Raw genomic sequence first — 21,822 nt, forward strand, 5'->3', positions numbered from 1 at the left:
ATTTATAATTTTAGATTATATATTAGATTAGATATTATATTATTATATTATATATTGTAACTATATTTATTGTAGGGCAAATATAACTGACCCTCACCATACCCTCCTATTGCACCTTGTTGCCCATATGTGCATGTCCAGAGTTAATTATATTGTTATATTGTTTACACTGGCTTTTATAAATTTCTTTAAAAAAAATCTATTTTTATTTTTACTTCTCCACTGTACTATAATTCTATGACCTGTCTTCTACTACCTGTACCTCCCCTCCCCCCTCCCCCATGCTGATATGATGCCTGAATTTCCCCAAGGGGATCAATAAAAGAATATCTTATCTTATCTTATCTTATCTTATCTTATCTTATCTTATCTTATCTTATCTTATCTTATTATTGGAGACAGCCATGTGTTTGTTGGCTGTGGCTCTGTCTCACCTTTGGGGTAAACATGTGAGCAATGCCATCCACAGCTCCCTTGAGCATCAAGCCTCGCACCAGGAAACATAACAGGACCACGTAGGGGAAGAGAGAGCTGAAGTACATCACCTGAGAAGTGGAGATAGAGAGAGAGAGAGAGAGAGAGAGAGAGAGAGAGAGAGAGAGAGAGAAACAGAGAGAGGGAGAGAGAAAGGGAGAAAAAGAGAGATAAACAGAGAGATAAACAGAGAGAGAGGGAAAAAGAGGGAGTGAAAGAGGGAGAGGACATCACATACTGTTACCATGGAAACCATTCTTCTGCAGCCTCACACATGAATGAGAGGACCACAACGAAACCACATACTGTGTACACTACACACGCACGCACACACACACACACACACACACACACACACACACACACACACACACACACACACACACACACACACACACACACACACACACGCAGTTATAAACACACACACACACACACCCATACACAGTTATAAACACACACCTCACACGCTATCATGTCCGCCCCCCCCCCCCCCCCCCCCCTCCCTTATAACAGCTTGTTATTTGCTTAGCGGTGAAGCATTTGTCGAAATGCAGAAAGGAATCCTTGAGGTTTGGAGAGCATGACTCAAAATCCCTCCTACGTTATTTCACTGAACATCTATGGCATTGCGATAATAATTGGATTACTAAAAAAACAAAGGTATCAGAGCTTGGCAAACACTCTCCTGCTGTGTATTTCATATTGAAGATGTGAGCTGGATGTTGGTATATGACTCATTCTCTGGATATAGAGCTGAAAGTATATTGTTTCCCTTCTAACCAAAGCTTTGCTTTTCTTGGTTCAATATAACCTCATCAATGTTGCATGTCCATGTCTCTCTCTCTCTCTCTCTCTCTCTCTCTCTCTCTCTCTCTCTCTCTCTCTCTCTCTCTCTCTCTCTCTCTCTCTCTCTCTCTCTCTCTCTCTCTCTATTTCTCTCTCTCTCTCTATCTCTCTCTCTCTCCCATAACATGAATGAGATCCCAAAATAGAACAGTGATGATGATGAGGCTTTAGCACCTCCCCTCTGACCGATGAGTATTAGGCAAATAAAATATCCCTAAATCCTCTGATGAAAATGAATAATAGTGGATTAAACCTTTTTATTTTTATATTTTTTTATATTTAGATACAATGCCATTACTGTCCATAGATGGAACGGCTGAACGTTCTGTACTGCTACCGTGTGCAGTGCACTAATACTACTACTGTAATCCCCATATACTGTTGGTTTCTCCCAGAGCCTGAGCCCCTGCCGCAGAGCCGAGGAGACCCTGTACCTTCCCGGAGGACTGGATGCCCTTGATGACGGCCAGGCAGACGATGATCCAGGCGCCCAGCAGGGACAGAGTCATCTTCCAGTTCAGCCCGCCGGTGTCGTCGATGCTGCTGGTGATGTTCAGGGTCTGTCGGTACCAGAAGTAGGTGGTGGCCGAGCTCTTCTCACACTCTGGCTCCACAACTACGACGGGGAGAAGGAGAGGAGCCAGGGAACAGGATTATTGCTCCACGAGGGACGTATCGGAAACACTCAGAAACTGACTATGTGGGAACAGACACAGCGACAACTTACAGAATCCCCTGGTACAACAGACACGCACGCTACACGACAACATGACAACATGATCAGTGTTGTATAGTACTCCGAGTCCGAGTCCTGGACTGATTTTCAGGACTCGTGACTCGACTTGGACTTGAGCACTGATGACTCGGACTTGGACTTGAGCATTGACTGCATTCGGACTCGGAAAGTGCAGACGAGGACTCAGACTTTGATGAATAAATACAGTTATTTTTTTAATACATTTTTGTAATAGGCCCTAATCATTTGGCATAAGATATTGATGGCTAGTGCATTTGTTTGGCTATTGTGTCATAAAGTAAATAAACTCCCTTTGAAATGGTGACCGCTGTGTCATTTATGTTTAATGTAGACCTTTTTTTATTTGTATGTCAGCTCTTTGACTGCAGGAGTGGAGTGAACTCAACCATGACGACTTGGACTCAGACTCGGACTAGGGTAATGGGGACTTGACTCGGACTCGACTCTGGCTCTTCTTTGGTGACTCGGACTTGGACTCGAACACTGGGGACTCAAGACTCGACTCGGGCTCGAGATTTAGTGATTCGACTACAACACTGCCTCACATACACAGGGACAGCAAGACAAAACAAACGACAGTAGACTGCAAATATCACTTTAATATTATGAACATTAGATGTGGAGCAAGCATTCTGTAGGAAATAATTGGGCCAAGAGATTCATGGGAATAGAGGCTTTGCATAGAATGTTTGTGTAGTTTTCTGTGTGCCAACATGCAGTAGCTGCCTGTAACATAGCAAACATTGTTTTGTACATGGCAATGGAAGAGACAACAGTTGCTATGTGCAAAGACACATAACATAGATGAGAAATATATCAACAAAAACATAAGAATTTGGTGTGTTATTACCGGATCTTGTAAACCAGTCACAGTAGAACAGTAATATCATGCTTCTCCAGTGTTTTACCTACTCTACCACTGCACAGATATTTTAAGTGGTTACCAATGGTTACAGGCAACCATACTGGAAGAGAGAGAACTACACAAACATTCCGAGCAAGGCCGCTATTGGGTAAATGTAATGTAACTTCTACTACAGTCAGGTAAATGCTACAGTAGAGCCAAATAGAGCCAGCAGCACATTGAGCCGACTACATTCCCCACCGTGAACACAGAGCTGATCTCCTCCGCTGTGTCTGAACCTGTGTGCACCTCCGCCATTCACCGCAGACTACCTGCTGCTGCTGGCCATTCTGAGAACTTCTCACACGGTCGTCTGAGTCATGTCTTCCGACAGGCTCCCTGCCGACCGGGCTGCCCAGTGGGATAAACCGCAGGGTCATCCTACCGTATAGCTCTGAAGTCTGACCCAGCTGTTTAATATACAGTAGGTTTGCACAGAGGATTGCATGGCTGGGGAGCTACAGTAAAGCAGGCTACTGCTGCGGGTTCATGCACACCGCGTTAAGCTGCACTCTGCGGTGTGTGGGATTTACCGGAGCTATTCAGTGCTGTGCAGTTACGCTTTGTGCCTCAGTGGTTCTGTGTTTGTGCGAGTTCTGTTTATTATTAATTATTAATTATGTGTTATTAATTGAGTACCTCAGACGAAGACCCATATACTCTCAGTCCGTTTTAGGTTTTCAGACAAGGTTGATTACTGATATACTGTATCACATTCACACTCCAAGTGATTTAGATGAACTTCACTACAAGTACATGAGCTGTCCACAATTCTTTAAAACAGTTGTTCAGTACAATGGTTCAATTAGGTTTACTTACTTGATATGATATACTGTGCTGGTGTACTATATTTATGTGTTATGCCATACTCTGTTCCGCTGTTCTGTTCTGGTCTGTACTGTATACTGTTCTGGTCTGTACTGCAGTGTTCTGGTCAGTTCTGTGTTGTTCTGGTCAGTTCTGTGTTGTTCTGGTCTGTACTGTTCTGTTCTGGTCTGTACTGTTCTGTTCTGGTCTGTACTGCAGTGTTCTGGTCAGTTCTGTGTTGTTCTGGTCAGTTCTGTGTTGTTCTGGTCTGTACTGTTCTGTTCTGGTCTGTACTGTGGTGTTCTGGTCTGTACTGCAGTGTTCTGGTCAGTTCTGTGTTGTTCTGGTCTGTACTGTGTTGTTCTGTTCTGATCTGATCTGATCTGTTCTGGTCTGTACTGTTCTGTTCTGGTCTGTACTGTGGTGTTCTGGTCTGTACTGTGTTGTTCTGGTCTGTACTGTTCTGTTCTGGTCTGTACTGTGGTGTTCTGGTCTGTACTGTGTTGTTCTGGTCTGTACTGTTCTGTTCTGGTCTGTACTGTGGTGTTCTGGTCTGTACTGTGTTGTTCTGGTCTGTACTGTTCTGTTCTGGTCTGTACTGTTCTGTTCTGGTCTGTACTGTGTTGTTCTGGTCTGTACTGTTCTGTTCTGGTCTGTACTGTGGTGTTCTGGTCTGTAATAATAATTAATAATTTAGGACCTGCTCAGAGGTCATCAATCGCACCTATTGACTGTGTTGTTCTGGTCTGTACTGTTCTGTTATGGTGTGTACTGTGTTGTTCTGGTCTGTACTGTTCTGTTATGGTCTGTACTGTGGTGTTCTGGTCTGTACTGTGTTGTTCTGGTCTGTACTGTTCTGTTATGGTCTGTACTGTGTTGTTCTGGTCTGTACTGTGTTGTTCTGTTCTGTACTGTGTTGTTCTGGTCTGTACTGTGTTGTTCTGTTCTGGTCTGATCTGTTCTGGTCTGTACTGTGGTGTTCTGGTCTGTACTGTGTTGTTCTGGTCTGATCTCTTCTGTTCTGGTCTGTACTGTTCTGTTCTGGTCTGTACTGTGGTGTTCTGGTCTGTACTGTGTTGGACTCACTGGCTTGGCTCCCGTTTATCCGCATGGGGCACTCAGCCCAGGGCAGTGGGTACTGGAAGGACTGGAAGAAGTAGAAGATGCTCCATCCAATGATAACGTTGTAATAGAGGCCCACAAAACCACACACCTGCAGGGGTGAGGAGTGAGCAACAACAACAAGGCTGGGTCAGCATCTCCACAAGTCATCTCTGTATGACACACAGAGGGATTCACAAACACAAAAGCAACACAGTGGTGAAATACAAATGCTTTTTTTTAATCCCCGTCCTCTGAATGTCCCCCTTTAGCCTGTTGGCGCTTTAAGACCCTGAGCACGCACGCACACACACACACACACACACACACACACACACACACACACACACACACACACACACACACACACACACACACACACACACACACACACACACACACACACACACACACACACACACACACACACACACACACACACACACACACACACACACACACACACACACACACACACACACACACACGGCTCGAGTGGGTATGAATTATTAAGGTGTGTTCTCTCAGCAGCTCAGGCTAGGTCCTCTATGAGGAGATATTTATAGCTGCCCAGTGTCTCTCCATGTGCCACTCCCTGGCTTTCACATGCCTCACTGCCCCAAGCCACTCCTCTCTGACACACAGTATGTTTCTCGTCTCATTAGATAATATGTCTCACTCTCATTTCAAAATGTCAAACTGAGGACGATGTGCAGGTGGATTCTACATTCTACACTATATAAGATGGTACTGAGAGGCATCCCTAGCCTTTTAGAGGGGCCCCGAGTGAGAGTTAATTTGGGGGTCTCTCCTCCTGTTCTCGCCAATGCTGGGATCCTGAAGAGGGGGCTCCTAGTAGGCACATCGCTTGACATGCTTATAGGACAGGTGGGCTCTGACATAAAGGACAAGACTGTTTCAGTCCTTTGGTTGCAAGTGAACGTGGGAGGTCTTCCGAGGTCTACTATATTCTAAAAACATACTTATGTATAGGCACCTTTAGGCACTGATGCCAGGTCTTACCATTAGACTGGAGACCCCGATGCCACCTAGCTGCGGGTAGACATAGTTCCACACGCCGATGCTGCCACGCCGGATCGCCTGGCCCACCGCCAGCTCCAGGAAGAATAAGGGGATTCCGATGAGGATGAGGAGGATGGTGTAGGGTATCAGGTACGCCCCTAACACAGAGAAAAGAAGTGTGGAAACTGAGAACGCCAAGGGCAATGTACAGCTGTTTTAGTAACAATGCAATTATGGCAAGAGAACACGTATCCATTGTTTGGTGAAGTATAAAAGCACCCTATAAACCAGCACAATGAAGACCATTAAACCTAATGCTCACACTCAGTCTATTTTTGGGATCAATTGATCCCAACTGATCCTCTAATGTGTCTATTCTATTCTAGTCTGTTTTCAATTAATCAACCCTATCTCTACCCGTTTCTCTTTGTCTTTCTCCTCTCCTCTCATCTCCTCTCCTCTCATCTCCTCTCCTCTCCTCTCATCTCCTCTCCTCTCATCTCATCTCATCTCCTCTCCTCTCCTCTCCTCTCCTCGAATTACATCGGTACTACCGAGTACCGATTCACACGAGACACTAGACTACCTTTACATGTTTAGTATAAGAGTGTAATATACTAGACAAGAGGGAGCCTTTTCCACAATATATATATATATATATATATATATATATATATATATATATATATATATATATATATATATATATATATATATATATATATATATTACTGTCCTTTTACATATCTTTACATACCTAATACCTACTCGTAATAGTTACGCTGCTGGCCAGTATGACTACGACCATACTGTATTTATACCTGTATCCCTGTACATATTGGCATTACAACTCTGATTAGCACTACACCCAGTAGTACTAATTGATATACTGTATCACACATGATTAAACCCAGTCGAATCACCTGTACATTGTATATTACTATTGCACTCTGGTTGGATGCCAAACTGGTCTTTTCAAAGACCAGATAAGGTCAGAGAAGTTTGATAATACTTACTGAGGCCAGATAATGTTGATGTTTAAACATTTAAAAACATAATACATGATCATGCGAGAGAAGTACTGAAAAAAGGTACCGTTGTGTACCGATACCGAATTCCAGGAACTGGTACAGGTACCGTATTGGTTCAAATGTGAACGGTACCCAACCAACCCTAGTAAACACAACTAGGCTCCATGGTCACAGAAAGATCCAAACCTGTTTCCTGACTGAAAACAGATGACTCTGGTGAGTTCTGATGTTTGACCGGATGAGTCGCTATGTTAAAGCAGGGTCTAAACAGCATGCATATGAAATGAATAAAGGAGCACACAATTCTGTATAATCAAAGGAGTATGATTATACAGTAGTACTATCATGGCCGGGTGGCCTTTCAAGGTTGATTCCACTGGCCTTTGATGAAAAGGAAATTACATGTCTGCCGTTGAGCAGGAAATGGACTGGGAAAGGCGGTGGGAGACAAATAAAAAGGTGTGTGTGTGTGTGACAGCTGGTTGTCTAGGAGAATCAGACATCACCACTGAAAGCCCAGACTAGAGGACATAGCACCTAGAGTGTTGGGTTTCACTAGGGGATACACACCTCTTACAGAAACATTGACGCTAGTTTGCAAATACACAATTAAGAAGGCCTTGTACACACTCATGCACACATACGCACACGCAGGGGCAAACAGTGTGGATATCAGTTATCCAGCCTCCCACTGCAGATCAACCAGGGGCGGATCTATCATCAGACCTTTCAGCCCCTAGAGCAGTAGCATAATTTCACTAAATGACAAGGTATGGCAAGGGAGGGTGCAGGGGCTGAAGGGGGGTTACCCCCCCCCCCTTGGTGGATTTTATTTGTCAAATCAGTTGTGCAATAGTCAATTTTGGTGAGTTGTTTCTATACAATTCACTTATGAATTAGGTAACATTAATGAACAACTACAGTATTAAGGAGACAACTACAGTATGTAAGTAGTAAACCTATTATTATTATTATAATTTTTATTCCAGTCGATCATAATGATCATGATCATATTACTGAGCGCTCACTGTGTTCGAGAGAGAGAGAGAGAGAGAGAGAGAGAGAGAGAGAGAGAGAGAGAGAAATAGATGGAGAGGGAGAGAGAGACTCACATTTTCGTATATACATCTATTTCCAGTGAGTGAAGGTTTAGTCAAATCATGAGGGAACAAAATACTATTTTGAGGCCCCAAATTGATTAATTTAAGATAAGATAAGATAAGATAAGATAAGATATTCCTTTATTGATCCCCTTGGGGAAATTCAGGCATCATAGCAGCATGGGGGGGAGGGGGGGAGGGGTACAGGTAGTAAAACAACACAGTATACAGGTAGTAAAAGACAACACAGGCAGTGTAAACAATTTGATCAATATGGTCAATATAATTTACTATCTGACTAGCTGAGGAATATTCACATTATTCACAGTGTCACATGAGGTGCAGTATGCAAGAGGTAGTGTTATAATAATTTACTATCTACTGAGTATACATTAATCAAAGTACCAGGGTAGTCTACTTTGTCCCCCTTGGGTTCCTATAAGTCCCAGGTCAATGTCTGGTAGCAGTCGCTGTCGCTGCCCCCTGTTGTGGGGCCTGGAGGCTGCTAGTCGCTGCCCACTGTTGTGGAGCCTGATGGCCGCTGGTATGAAGGACTGTCCGAGGCGGTTAGTTGAGTGTCGGGGGGGGGATGAGTCTGTGGCTGAACAAGCTTCTCATCTTGACTAGCTCGTCGTAGAGGGGGTGGTAGGGGTTCTCCATGATGGCATCCAGCTTCCTTATCATCCCCCTCTCTACCATCACCTCAAGTCTAGGTAGCTCGACTCCCACCACGGAGCTAGCCTTCCTCACCAGCTTGTTGAGCTTGTTGGTGTCCCTTGAGTTGATGTAGCCTCCCCAGCATGCCACAGCATAGAAGAGGATGCTGGCCACAACAGACTGGTAAAAAGACTGCAGCAGTTTGTTGCACACATTGAAGGACCTGAGTCTCCTCAGGAAGAACAGCCTGCTCTGTCCCTTCCTGTAGAGGGCCTCTGTGTTGTCCGACCAGTCCAGTTTATTGTTCAGGTGTACCCCAAGGAACTTGTATGAGTCCACCATCTCCACATCCACCCCTCGGATGGAGATGGGAATCGGGGGGGGCCTCTTCTTGCCCCTCCGGAAGTCCACCACCAGCTCCTTGGTCTTACTGGTGTTGAGTTGGAGGTGGTTGCTGTCGCTCCACCCCACGAAGCTCTCCACCAGGGCTCTGTACTCCTCCTCATCATCGTCGGTGATGTAGCTTACGATGGAGGAGTCGTCTGAGAACTTCTGCAGGTGGCACCCGCTGGAGTTGCGGCAGAAGTCTGAGGTGTAGAGGGTGAAGAGGAAGGGTGACAGCACAGTTCCCTGGGGGGCGCCGGTGTTGCTCACCAGTACGTCAGACTGACTGTCCTTTAGTCTGACGTACTGTGGCCTCTCAGTGAGGTAGTCCTTGATCCAGGCCACCAAGCCGTGCTCCAGCTGCATCGCAGAGAGCTTCTCCGCTAGCAGTGACGGCTGGATGGTGTTGAAGGCGCTGGAGAAATCAAAGAACATGATCCTCACTGAGCTGCGCGGCTTCTCCAGGTGCGTGTACGCTCTGTGGAGCATGTAGATGATGGCATCCTCCACCCCGATGTTTGCCTGGTATGCAAACTGCAGGGGGTCGAGGGAGTCACGCACCAGGGGCTTGAGGTGTTGCAGGACCAGTCTCTCAAACGTCTTCATGACGTGTGACGTCAGAGCGACTGGCCTGTAGTCGTTGGGGGTGCTGGGACGTCCCTTCTTGGGCACCGGGACAATGCAGGAGGTAACTAAATACATTTTGAGGTAACAAAATACTATTTTGAGGCCACGACATATTTTCTTAATTTTGCGTGGCAGCAATAAGCCTTTGTAGCAAGCAGATTAGCTGGGCTAGCTAGCTAACATTAGCTGAACTGACATTTGCTTGATAGCTGATTGATTGATTGATTGAAAACTTTATTAACAGATTGCAGAATGGGTACAATACAGTACAGCTCAATACACACAATTGTTAAGGGGATGCAGACCAGAGAAAGACTTTTGTCTTGTTTACATCAGGGTCCCCCATTTTCAATTCATCAGGACATATATGACATGCATGACATACAGATAGTCAGTACTGCTACATCTATACATTTATGACATACCAGATTTGCAAATACAGTACTGTTTGTGATACAGAAGGAGTCAAGAAAAGGGAGTATATACATTTGACGTAGAAACTGTACATTGGAGGAGGTTGGGTGGGGGGGGTTGGGTACATTGGGATATTGACAACCATACTGGGTAATTTACATTGGAGGTGGTTGGGGGGGGGGGGGGCACACTGTATAAACAAGCAAAACTGTACATTGAGGGGGGGGGGGGGGGGGACACTGTACAAACAAACAAAATTGTACATTGGACTATTGACAAAACCATACTAGGTAAATGACTGTACATTGGAGGGGGTTGGGTTAGGATATTTACAGGGGCCAGTGTTGAATTGCAGTCTCCCGTAGGTGTCCCTTGAGAGAGGTTTTGAAAGTGGGTAGTGATCCACATTCCTTTACAGCTTTGGGTAGGGCGTTCCACATTGATGTGGCATAATTGCGAAACGTGTTTAGTCCCTTATTTGAGCCGAATCTGGGTTTAACATGATTTGTGGAGCTCCCTCTGGTGTTGTGATCGTGGTATTCACTGACCTTTGGGAAGTATTTTGACATGTATATGGGTACCTTGGTCATGTAGTGTATCTTGTAGACCAGGCCCATTGCAAGTTGCTGTACTCTGTCGTCTACTCTAAGCCATCCTAGGTTGTCAAAGTGGGCAGGGGTGAGGTGGGTTCTAGGAGTAAGGTCAAGCAGTAGTCTGACCAGTTTGTTTTGAGATGTTTGTAATTTTGTTTTTAGCGCCTTTGAGGTGCTTTGGTACCATGAGGTGCAAGCATAGTCGTAGTACCCCTGAATGAGTGCTCCTGCCAGAGTCTTCAGGGTATTCTTGTTTACCAGAGAGGAGATCCGGTACAAGAATCGAGTTCGTTGGTTGACTTTTTTTATTACATTGGATGCCATTTTGTCACAGGAGAGATTAGCCTCTAGGATGGAACCCAGGTAGGTAATTTCATCTTTCCTTGTGACAATATTGTCACCCACTGTAACTGAGAAGCCGTCGGTCTTGCTGAGTTTGTTATTTGAACCGAAGAGAATTGACTCTGTTTTGCCCATGTGTAATGATAGTTTGTTATCAGCGAGCCATATGCAGATTCTGCCTAGTTCCGAGCTGAGGGTTTTTTCAACCTGTAACTTGTTCTTATCAGAGACCAGCAGGGCTGAGTCGTCCGCAAACAGGAACAAGTTGCAGTCACAAGCTGACGACATGTCATTTGCATAAATTAGGAACAGTAGCGGTCCTAGTATGCTTCCTTGTGGAACACCACAGCTCACTGTGAGGGGGGGGGGATAGGGTACCGTTTACCTCCACCATCTGTTCCCTCCCCTCAAGGTAGGATTGCATCCAGCTCACTGATAGACTATCAAAACCAATTGATTTAAGCTTGTCAATCAGAATGGAGTGATTGACCGTGTCAAAGGCCTTTTGTAGGTCCAGCATGACCATGCCGCAGTATTTGCCTGCGTCCACCTCTTGTTTGATGTGGTCATTCAAATAGAGAAGGCATGTGTCAGTGGAGTGGGATGTTCTGAAGCCAGATTGGAATTCGTAGATTAGATTTTTTTCCGCTAGGTACTTTTCGACCTGTTCGTAGACTATTTTTTCCATGACTTTCGAGATGGAGGTGAGAATAGAAACAGGGCGGTAGTTGCCTGGGTCTAATTTGCTGCCCTTTTTGTGCAGAGGGGTCACCCTCGCAATTTTGAAGTCCTTGGGGACGTGTCCCTGTTTTATGAAGAGGTTTATTATGTGTGTGATGATTGGGGTGATGGCGGCTGCTGAGTCTCTGAGGAATTTGGAGGGGATGTTGTCATGGCCAGTGGCCTTGTTAGGTTGGAGGGCGCTCAGTTTATTGAGTACCTCATCTGTTGTTACCATTTCCAGCTTGAAGTCGTCCTTGCGGACCCCTAGCTAACTAGCGAATAGCATCAGCTAGCTAACATTAGCTAACATTCTTTGACACTATTATTACACCAACACCATGGAACTAATGACCAATTTGACAATATTCTCTGTCAGAATAGTCAGTCATTTTATATAGTGCTAGCTAACGTTTCAACATACTTGTTTTGTTGCTCATCAGCACTGGCAAATTCACTATTACTAAACTAGTTACAGTAGGTAGCTAGCTACATCTGCTTATATTATTTAATATTATTATTTTGTTTATAGTTAACCAATGAGTTCAACAGGCTACTACAGGCAATCCATCTCTGTAATAATAATAATAATAATAATAATAAAACTGGTCTGTACTGTTCTGTTCTGGTCTTCAGCCCCTCTAAAAAGGATCTAGAACCGCCACTGAGATCAACCAACAATCAATCAATGTGTTGACTGTTGCACTTCCTCCATCTCAGCTGGGGCTGTGGGTGAGTTAAGTCTGGTGATCATCACATGTCCTCCTCACCACAGAAACTGCATGGTAATTGGAAACTTTTGATACACTTTTGAAATATTATCAGAAATTCTACTTTTAGCTTTCTTAGCAATATTGCACATCATTATTCATGATATCAAAGACAATCAATGATACAATCACAATGACAGACGATAAAATATTGATATATTGTCCAACATTAATACCAATGTACTTCTTCTGTCTAAAAAGCAGATGGTAAATGGAGTAAGATCATGGGTAGAATGCATCTCTACGTAGCGGAGACCTTGTTGTGGAAGTTTAGGTCGGGTGGGTGTGAAACTGCAGGTATTGAACCTGTCACCACATGTTGTCCTCTGGCACTGGATGGCCAGAGGACAACGCACGCACGCACGCACGCACGCACGCACGCACGCACACACACACACACACACACACACACACACACACACACACACACACACACACACACACACACACACACACACACACACACACACACACACACACACACACACACACACACACACACACACACACACACACACACACACACACACACACACACACACACACACACACACACACACACACTGGAGCATTAGCAGGAATACTGGGCCTCCTTGAGAAGATAGCATCTCTATGGCTGCCTCTATGTCAGCTGTACCACTGAAATGGAAGTGCAGCACTTAGCGTACTGGATAGATTGACTGCACTTGACATTAAGGAAATGAGAGCTAGATTAGTTGCAACTGCAGCAGCATTTCTACAGTAAGGTAATGTGACACAAATGCAATTTCCACAAGATGGAGCAGAACGGCATTAAATATCACGCCAATCACAGAGACTAGTGGGCATTTCCCAATCTCATTACACTCCAGCACAGTAACCTGGCACCAAACCACGCTCTGGACTCTCGCTGCACTCTTGCATTATGCAAAATCCCAATTTAAGGCGAGACAGCCTAGGTGAATAGGTAAAAAAAGAAATTGTTAGATTTTGAGATTTGTTTATATTTTGCTTCCTTAACACTTTAACTGCCACACACGAGATATCTCGGGTTTATTAATATGTGGTTGAAAGCCACTCACGAGATTTCTCTGAATTTTTTTATTTTTATTTTTTTAGCGATCTGAAATCATATTGCATCACGCAAGCCTACCCGAGTATACCCGAGCACCGCCGGCGATCATATGTGGAAAAAAGCGCCCCCTATCGTCTCCCAGATGACATAAGGGATTTTGGAATGGACTCAATGAAAATGGATGGGGAAAAAAATCCGGTATTCCACATTTTCCAGTCCACTGATCCAGCCGGGGTTATCACAGTTCATTCTGGAGCCTCTGAGACCCGCGGAATCATGTACTGCACTGTACACACGGTGGATCTATACACTTATCGATTTTTTCGAATGGTGATCAGGAATTGGAATATACCAGTTGGATACCATCTGATGTCAGGTAAGGAATCTATGTTATCAGTGTTAGGATAATCAGACTAATTTTGATGAAGTTATAAGCTGTTTTGTGAAATGGGCTCTTTCGGTTTCACTGTAAAAGTCCAAGAGGAAATCAACGCGGCGATTATCCCTGTGCGCGGCCCGAATGTGCTTGCGTGCACGTATAATATTGATCATCTAGCGTTTATTTGAAAACGATTCATAAATAGGCAGACGAATATCAACGTTGTGGAATATTCCAGTAAAAGACGATTTTCATAGAATGGTCCAGAATGAACTGTTTTTTATCTCAAAACGGGTGCTTTTCTAAATGCTCTAAAACGGAAATGAAGCGATAAAAAAACAATCTGCCTTGACATCACTGACTGGAAAATAGTCTTTGATAAGCGACGGGCAGATTAGACACATAATTTAAAACATAGATTAGGCGATATTAACGTTAACATTGAAGTGGATGGTGGCATCAAGGGGGTAAAAAGGAAAACCCGGCGTGGCACTCAAAGTGTTAACATGTCTTATTTCAAACTAGTGGCAATACAATATAGAAAATACACAATTAGTTGTTTATTTAATTTAATCGTGTCTGATTGTGTCCATACATAGATCACAATTACAATACAGAACTCTGAGCCACCATCACCAGGTCAGCACCAGGCTACCAGCTACCATCCACCATCACCAGGCCAGCCCCAGGCTACCAGCTACCAGTCACCAGGCCAGCCCCAGGCTACTAGCTACCAGCCACCACCACCAGGCCAGCCCCAGGCTACTAGCTACCAGCCACCACCACCAGGCCAGCCCCAGGCTACTAGCTACCAGCCACCACCACCAGGCCAGCCCCAGGATACCAGCTACCAGCCACCACCACCAGGCCAGCCCCAGGATACCAGCTACCAGCCACCACCACCAGGCCAGCCCCAGGAAACCAGCTACCAGCCACCACCACCAGGCCAGCCCCAGGATACCAGCTACCAGCCACCACCGCCAGGCCAGCCCCAGGATACCAGCTACCAGCCACCACCGCCAGGCCAGCCCCAGGATACCAGCTACCAAGCCACCACCGCCAGGCCAACCCCAGGCTACCGGCCACCAGGCCAGCCCCATGTGTAGTGAATCCACAGCCTAGCCGCCACCTGGCCACAGCAATAGCCTAGCCACCACCAGGCTACACCAACAGCCTAGCCACCACCAGAGCCAGCTAGTTTGCCATTGCTGTTGCTAGCTAGCTGCTTGGCAATCAATAACATGTCACCACCAGGTTACCTTGGAACGACCGCAACGCTGCTAGTATTCTTCCTATTTTTAAACTGTACTGGAATATATCCACACACCCAGAAGAGCTGCACATATGGAAAACCGGAGAAACACACTGGGTATGGACATGCTGTACTTTTCAGTTTCCTGATTAACCATGACAGAACCAGTAACAAACGCAAGTCCAAGTTTTACACACAGTCTATTAATGCAAGCAAACTTATCATCATACTCTGCTTTTTGCTGAGTGGGGATATTCACCAACATCCTGGCCCCTGTGACAACGCAGAGACTGTGTTAAACAGCGCTGCCAACACAATCACCAGTGCTAGCATTCCAACACACAGTAGTACCCTGCAATTCACCTGGCCAATCCAATTAAATAATAGTCAGACAATTCTGAACAGCTGCCAGCCAATCCTAAAACATTGGCTCAACATCCTCCACCTACCCCCACCTGTATTCCGTTTGCTCACCGGCACTGGTGGACAAGCATCAGCTCCGCAGCAGTGTCCGGCTACCAGCGTCTTAGAAACTCCCGGGCCCCCAAGTACTGGCAACCCAGCGGCCAACACTGAGCTGTCACCCCACATCTCCACTGCCAGAGGAGACCCTGAGGTAGCACCTAGAGGTAGAAACCATGTACTGAGAAAGCACCGCAAGACTAAACTATTTGGTACCCTAAACCAGGCCAGAACTGTATGGGACCCCCTATGCAAACCAAAGGGTTTCTTTTGTGGTCACCTCAACATTCGTAGTGTTGGTAATAAACGCGAACAGCTAGAGCACCTCCTACTTGATTCTAACTTACATTGCTTAGGTCTGAGTGAGACATGGCTAAAGAAGTCATCCCCTGAAGCCCTAGTATCCATGCCAGGCTACAATGTATTTAGGAATGACAGGAAGACTGGGAAAGGAGGTGGGGGAGTCCTACTGTACATCAGAGACACAATTGCCTGTAAAAAACTGGAATGGTCCACTGACTTTGAATGTGTTGGTGTAGAATCTGTTGGTGTGGAAATCACTCTCGCTGAACAAATGTAATTTACCCTGATATGTCTCTACAGAAAACCAGATGCAAAAGTTGAGTTTTACGACCAGTTAAAACATGTCCTAAAATCCTGCAACAAGGAAACAATAATCATAGGTGACTTCAATGTCAACTGGGACAGTAAACAGGCTAGAAAGAACTTAAAACAATCCATGGATGCCCACAGCTTTGAACAAATAATCAAACAGCCAACTAGAATTACCAAAACCTCCCAGACCAAAATAGATCTAGTTTTCACCAACCAACCGGATAGAATCACTAAGACCAACAATATGTTGACCGGTATATCTGACCACAATTTCATCTGTTTCACCAGGAAACTCAATAAAACTCGCTTTCTAAAAACATCCAAAAAATCTGCCACCTCATCAAACTACATCCCAAAAAACCTGCAACAGAGCTTTGAGGATGCAGTGAAAAAGCTTGACTGGCAGGAGATACTATCCTCCAATACCACAGAGAAAAACTGCACCCTCTTCACAACAAAAATCAAGGAGACGATGGCCTCCTTCTCTAGGAAGGGGAGCCAAAAAGTCAAAAAACAAACCCACCTCCCATGGCTAGATCACAGCTGCAGACAGCAATTGAAATACAGGGACTCACTCCTCAAACAGAGCTTAAAGTCTGGACTGTCTATCGACAGACAGAGATTCACGCATGCTAGGAACAAGGTCACACAGACCCTCAGAAAGGCCAGAGCAAACTTCTTTATTAGTATAATTGAAGCAGGAAAAGGGAACGTCAAAAAAATCTGGCAAACCTTGAATAAACTCCTAGGCAAACACCAGAATCGGGGAAAAGACCCCCTAGAACTGAATGTGAATGACATACTAGTTAAAGACCCCACAGTACTGGCCTGCACCCTCAACGAACACTTCTTAAATAGTGTTCTAGACAGCACCAAACACTTTGCCCTCTCCAGTATCCTACCAAACCCAGTAACCAACACCCAGCCTATCTTTGAACTGGAGGAGATAACAGAGCCTGAAGTGAAAAAGATCATTCTGGCTCTGAAAGGCTCCAAAGCCAAGGACGTCTACGGGCTCGACACTGATTTCCTCAAAACATACTCTGATGCACTCATTAAACCCATCACTCTACTAGTGAATCAATCAATCACCTCCAGGGAAGTTCCATCATCCTGGAAGATGGCCATGGTGACCCCTATCTTTAAATCTGGCAACAAGGCACTGGTGACCAATTATAGGCCCATCAGTATACTTCCTGTCATATCCAAAGTTGCAGAGAAGTGGGTGTCGAATCTCATGACTAAACATCTCGACTTGGGCCCCACCCCACTTAACCCAATGCAGTTTGGATTCCGTGCCCTTCACTCAACAGAGTCAGCCAACTGTCTGTTTGTTGAAAAGGTCAAGAGTGCACTAGATAGCAACAAGTATGTTGGTGCTGTCTTCTTAGACCTTAGCAAGGCTTTCGACTGTGTCAACCATAATATCCTCCTAACCAAACTAACTCACTTCAATTTCTCAGCTGCTACAATAGAATGGTTTAGATCCTACTTATCAAACCGAAAACAATGTGTCACGGTCAATGGCGCCAAGTCCCCATATCTAGACAACCCTGTAGGTGTCCCTCAGGGATCAATCCTTGGGCCCCTGCTATTCTCCCTGTATATCAATGACCTGCCAAATGTGTGTCCCGAACTCAATGTACAGATGTATGCCGATGACGCAGTCATCTACACACAGGGCAAGGACATAGAGTTGATTACATCTAGGCTCACATGCGCACTAGACAAGGTACAATGCTGGCTAAACAGCACCTGTCTCCTACTTAATGCGAAAAAGACTGTGTGCATGTTCTTTAGCAAGCGTCCAGAAACCATCAAGCGGTCCAATGTGTTCCTGAGGAAGGAGGGAAGGAAGGAAGAACTAGAACTTGTTTCCCACTTCAAATTCCTTGGGGTCATCTTGGACTCAAACCTGACCTTTAAGAAACACATAAAGAAAGTGAGGAACACCATCAACTTCAACATTTCCAACTTCAAACAAATACGGCCCTCCCTAACACTTGAAGCCGCAAAGACATACCTACACTGTATGGTCTTCTCTCACATTGAATATTGCCTTCTAAACTGGTCATTTACTGGGGCCACAGCCATGAAACCCATAGAACAACTCTACAACAGAGCATTGAAGGTATATGACAGGAAACAGTACTCATACCACCACTGTAAAATCCTGGATAAGCATCAAATTTTAAATTTTGAAAACCTCAGACGTTATAAAAGTTCCTGCTTTGTATATAAATGCCTGCACAGATTAGCCCCTCCCCCTCTCAAGGAGTTTATCCACGAGAAAAGGAACACTGGATTAGCCACTAGATCAAACACCAGAGGGGATTGTGAGGTCCATTTTAGAAAGACCGCCTTCAGCAAAAATTGTCTATCGGTAAAGGGAAGTGGAACATGGAACAGCCTTCCGGTCCCCTTAAAGGACGACTCCACTTTTTTTGGAAATTAGCTTATTTAACATCTTCCCTGGAGTTAGACAAGAAGATGCATACCTTTTTTGTCTCTGTGCGTGCATTTTAGCTTTGGGAATAGACGCTCCGTTAGCATAGCTTAGCTTCATCACTGGAAGTGGGGGAGGACAGTAGCCTTACAGTGCCTTACAGTGTATTGCAAGGTCTGACATTGACCAAACTTGATATGCATGACCTTGGTGGGCTCTAGGTCAACTCCTGAAAAGGGGGTCAATGTCAGACCTTGCAATCAAAAGTTAGGGGGCGCACTGAAATTATGGCCAGGGTTATTAGCCCCCTAACTTTGATTGCAAAGTCTGACATTGACCCCCTTTTCAGGAGTTGACCTAGAGCCCACCAAGGTCATGCATATCAAGTTTGGTCAATGTCAGACCTTGCAATACACTGTAAGGCACTGTAAGGCTACTGTCCTCCCCCACTTCCAGTGATGAAGCTAAGCTATGCTAACGGAGCGTCTATTCCCAAAGCTAAAAATGCACGCACAGAGACAAAAAAGGTATGCATCTTCTTGTCTAACTCCAGGGAAGATGTTAAATAAGCTAATTTCCAAAAAAAGTGGAGTCGTCCTTTAAGGGAATGTCCCACCCTGTCCACCTTTAAGGGCCAACTCAGGAAATGGCTGTTAGACAGCCAAATATGCACTCATTAGGGATGTTAGTGATGTTGTACTGACTGAATGTCATGTTAGTGTGGTCATGTCAGTGATGTCAGTTTTTATGAATGAACGTTGTATGGTCCGTTTTGTGTTTGTTTTATGTTAGGACTACGGGTGGAAATTAGCCCTGTGCTATTCCCGGCATATTTACGTCCTTATCATGCTGTGATGTTATGCATACACATGTAAATGATGTTCATTAATTTGCATTGTCCTTAATAAACAAATCTTATCTTATTCCCAAAATCTTGTTTTTATGCGTTTTTCTTACACACACAAGAGATGAAATGTCCCATTTCCCTAGCACCTACACACACACCATACTTTTCACATTTCTTCCTATCTATACCCTGCATCATACAGAGGGATTTGTTGATACATCATTCATAGCCTGATTTATAGTACATCTATACAAAAAAAACCTGGTGAAAATGTATTTTTATGACTGTAGACAGTATTTCCTGATTTATGGGATGATAAAAAAAAAGACATAGCCACAATCCCTTCTGTAAAAAGTTAATTGTGTTATGTGTCAACATAATGATTTTTTTTTAATCCTGCATCATCCAAAGTTTGTGATGTCTATCCTGGCGATATATGCAAATGAGCGCATATTTAATTAGGTAACGTCCATTTTGCATATATAAACATAACATCTCAGAAAACTTGCAATACATTCTTAGTTGTTATATACATAACAAACTGGGAAAGTTTCATAGAAATATTTCTTTTGCCTATTCACCTAGACTGTCTCGCCTTAACACAATATCTGCCACGCAACATCAGCATCTTATAGCTCTACCGCCCAGGGGCGTAGCTGGGGGGGGGGTAGCTTAGGATGATTCCAAGGGCCCAGCACTAGACATCACTCAGGTGTATTATTGATGCTCTCATTGATACTATGTTTGTTTCTGAAGTGTGTGTGTGTGTGTGTGTGTGTGTGTGTGTGTGTGTGTGTGTGTGTGTGTGTGTGTGTGTGTGTGTGTGTGTGTGTGTGTGTGTGTGTGTGTGTGTGTGTGTGTGTGTGTGTGTGTGTGTGTGTGTGTGTGAGATATATATAGAGAGAGGGGGGGCTTTGGTAGACTATTGCATTGGTCCATTCATTGAAGATGAACGCAATGCGACATCCTTTACTAGGCTCACCCACCAACAGTGCAGGTGCTGAACTGCTGATCCGAATGTATAGGTAAAAACCATATTATGCGTTTTCATCAATAAAAAAATTGCCAAAAAGAAATCTGCTTGCGCGCTTACGCACGCTCGCATTCACTGGGGGCCTACAAATACATTCTTTCATGGGGCCCAGAATCTGGAGCTACACCCCTGCTACCGCCACGCTGTAAACGATGGGAGTCGCTCACCTTGTTTGCAGGGCTATAACTATTTAAATATTATAGCTATATCTGATATACTATTGCCCATTCGACATCAGGTATTTATCGTTCAAGATGTGGGAAAGTAATACTTTTTCCATTCATACATTCTCATTTTACACCGTGGTGAATATAAGTATAGTTTTAGTGGTCTGGGGTATTTTCCTAGAATGCTAGTAATAGGCCCTGACGCATATTATACTTAATCCATTGGCATTTCGTCCCTATAGACGCTACAATTATGCATGAAGGAAATGGGGGGGGGGTCGTTTATGATTAATTGATTGTCAATAACGGCTTTCTTTAGCGCATCAGCATACGTTGATCAGATGAATTGCAATGAAAGAAATGGACAATCAGCTGGAATCAGATTGCTCTTACCTCCGGCCGATGATACTGCAGAAAAAATATTCCAATTATTTGATTGCCTTCTGCTAGATCGTATGTCCATTTGGCCGACACCCTAAACTCCAAAAGCATAATGATTCTTGCGTCTCGAAGGCGATTCAATGCACTCGACTGTTCATCTGGATTCACGTTACGAGAAAACTGCACCGGGACGACATTCACAGATGCACAGTCATACTTCCTGTAGAAAGTAAGTGCAACATCGGCCGAAATCCACCAGGCGGCGGTATCGGGCCATTGCAATCACAGACAGAGTGCCAGAGTTTCTCAGAGCCTTGCTGGATGAATTATGAATGGAAATAGCGAATACAATAAATAACGATCACAATAACGAGTTGACTCGTTGTTGGCGTTATTCGATTGGACGGCAATAACGAGTTAACTCGTTTTTGGCGCAGAATGTGTTAAGGAACACTGGACAAGGACACTCCCAGACAGAGTTGGAGAGTCAGGATCATTAAATGACAGTAGTAAACATGCACCATGTTAAACACTGTTGGCCACTGCTGTCGTTGCTGTCCTTCTTACACAACTCAAAAGGAAATAGTTGCCTTGACTTAGAAGCTTATCTGGTTTTAAGCCCAAGATCAGGTA

The 21,822-nt window shown here is 44.5% G+C and overlaps 1 protein-coding gene across 1 annotated transcript in view; it reads right to left on the bottom strand.

The window, feature by feature from the left end:
• slc6a17 (solute carrier family 6 member 17) overlaps nucleotides 1–21,822 on the bottom strand; it is a gene marked incomplete at both ends in the record, with an annotated part of 60,576 nt that overhangs the window by 27,061 nt on the left and 11,693 nt on the right. The window contains 4 exons of the mRNA XM_084332573.1: nucleotides 435–545; nucleotides 1,758–1,939; nucleotides 4,878–5,004; nucleotides 5,916–6,073. Of these exons, the coding sequence (XP_084188699.1) occupies nucleotides 435–545; nucleotides 1,758–1,939; nucleotides 4,878–5,004; nucleotides 5,916–6,073 (578 nt within the window). The remainder of the gene's footprint in view (nucleotides 1–434; nucleotides 546–1,757; nucleotides 1,940–4,877; nucleotides 5,005–5,915; nucleotides 6,074–21,822) is intronic.

Source organism: Notolepis coatsorum (genome assembly GCF_963971535.1).
Source record: "Notolepis coatsorum genome assembly, chromosome: 17".
In the NCBI taxonomy this organism is placed as follows: Eukaryota; Metazoa; Chordata; class Actinopteri; order Aulopiformes; family Paralepididae; genus Notolepis; species Notolepis coatsorum.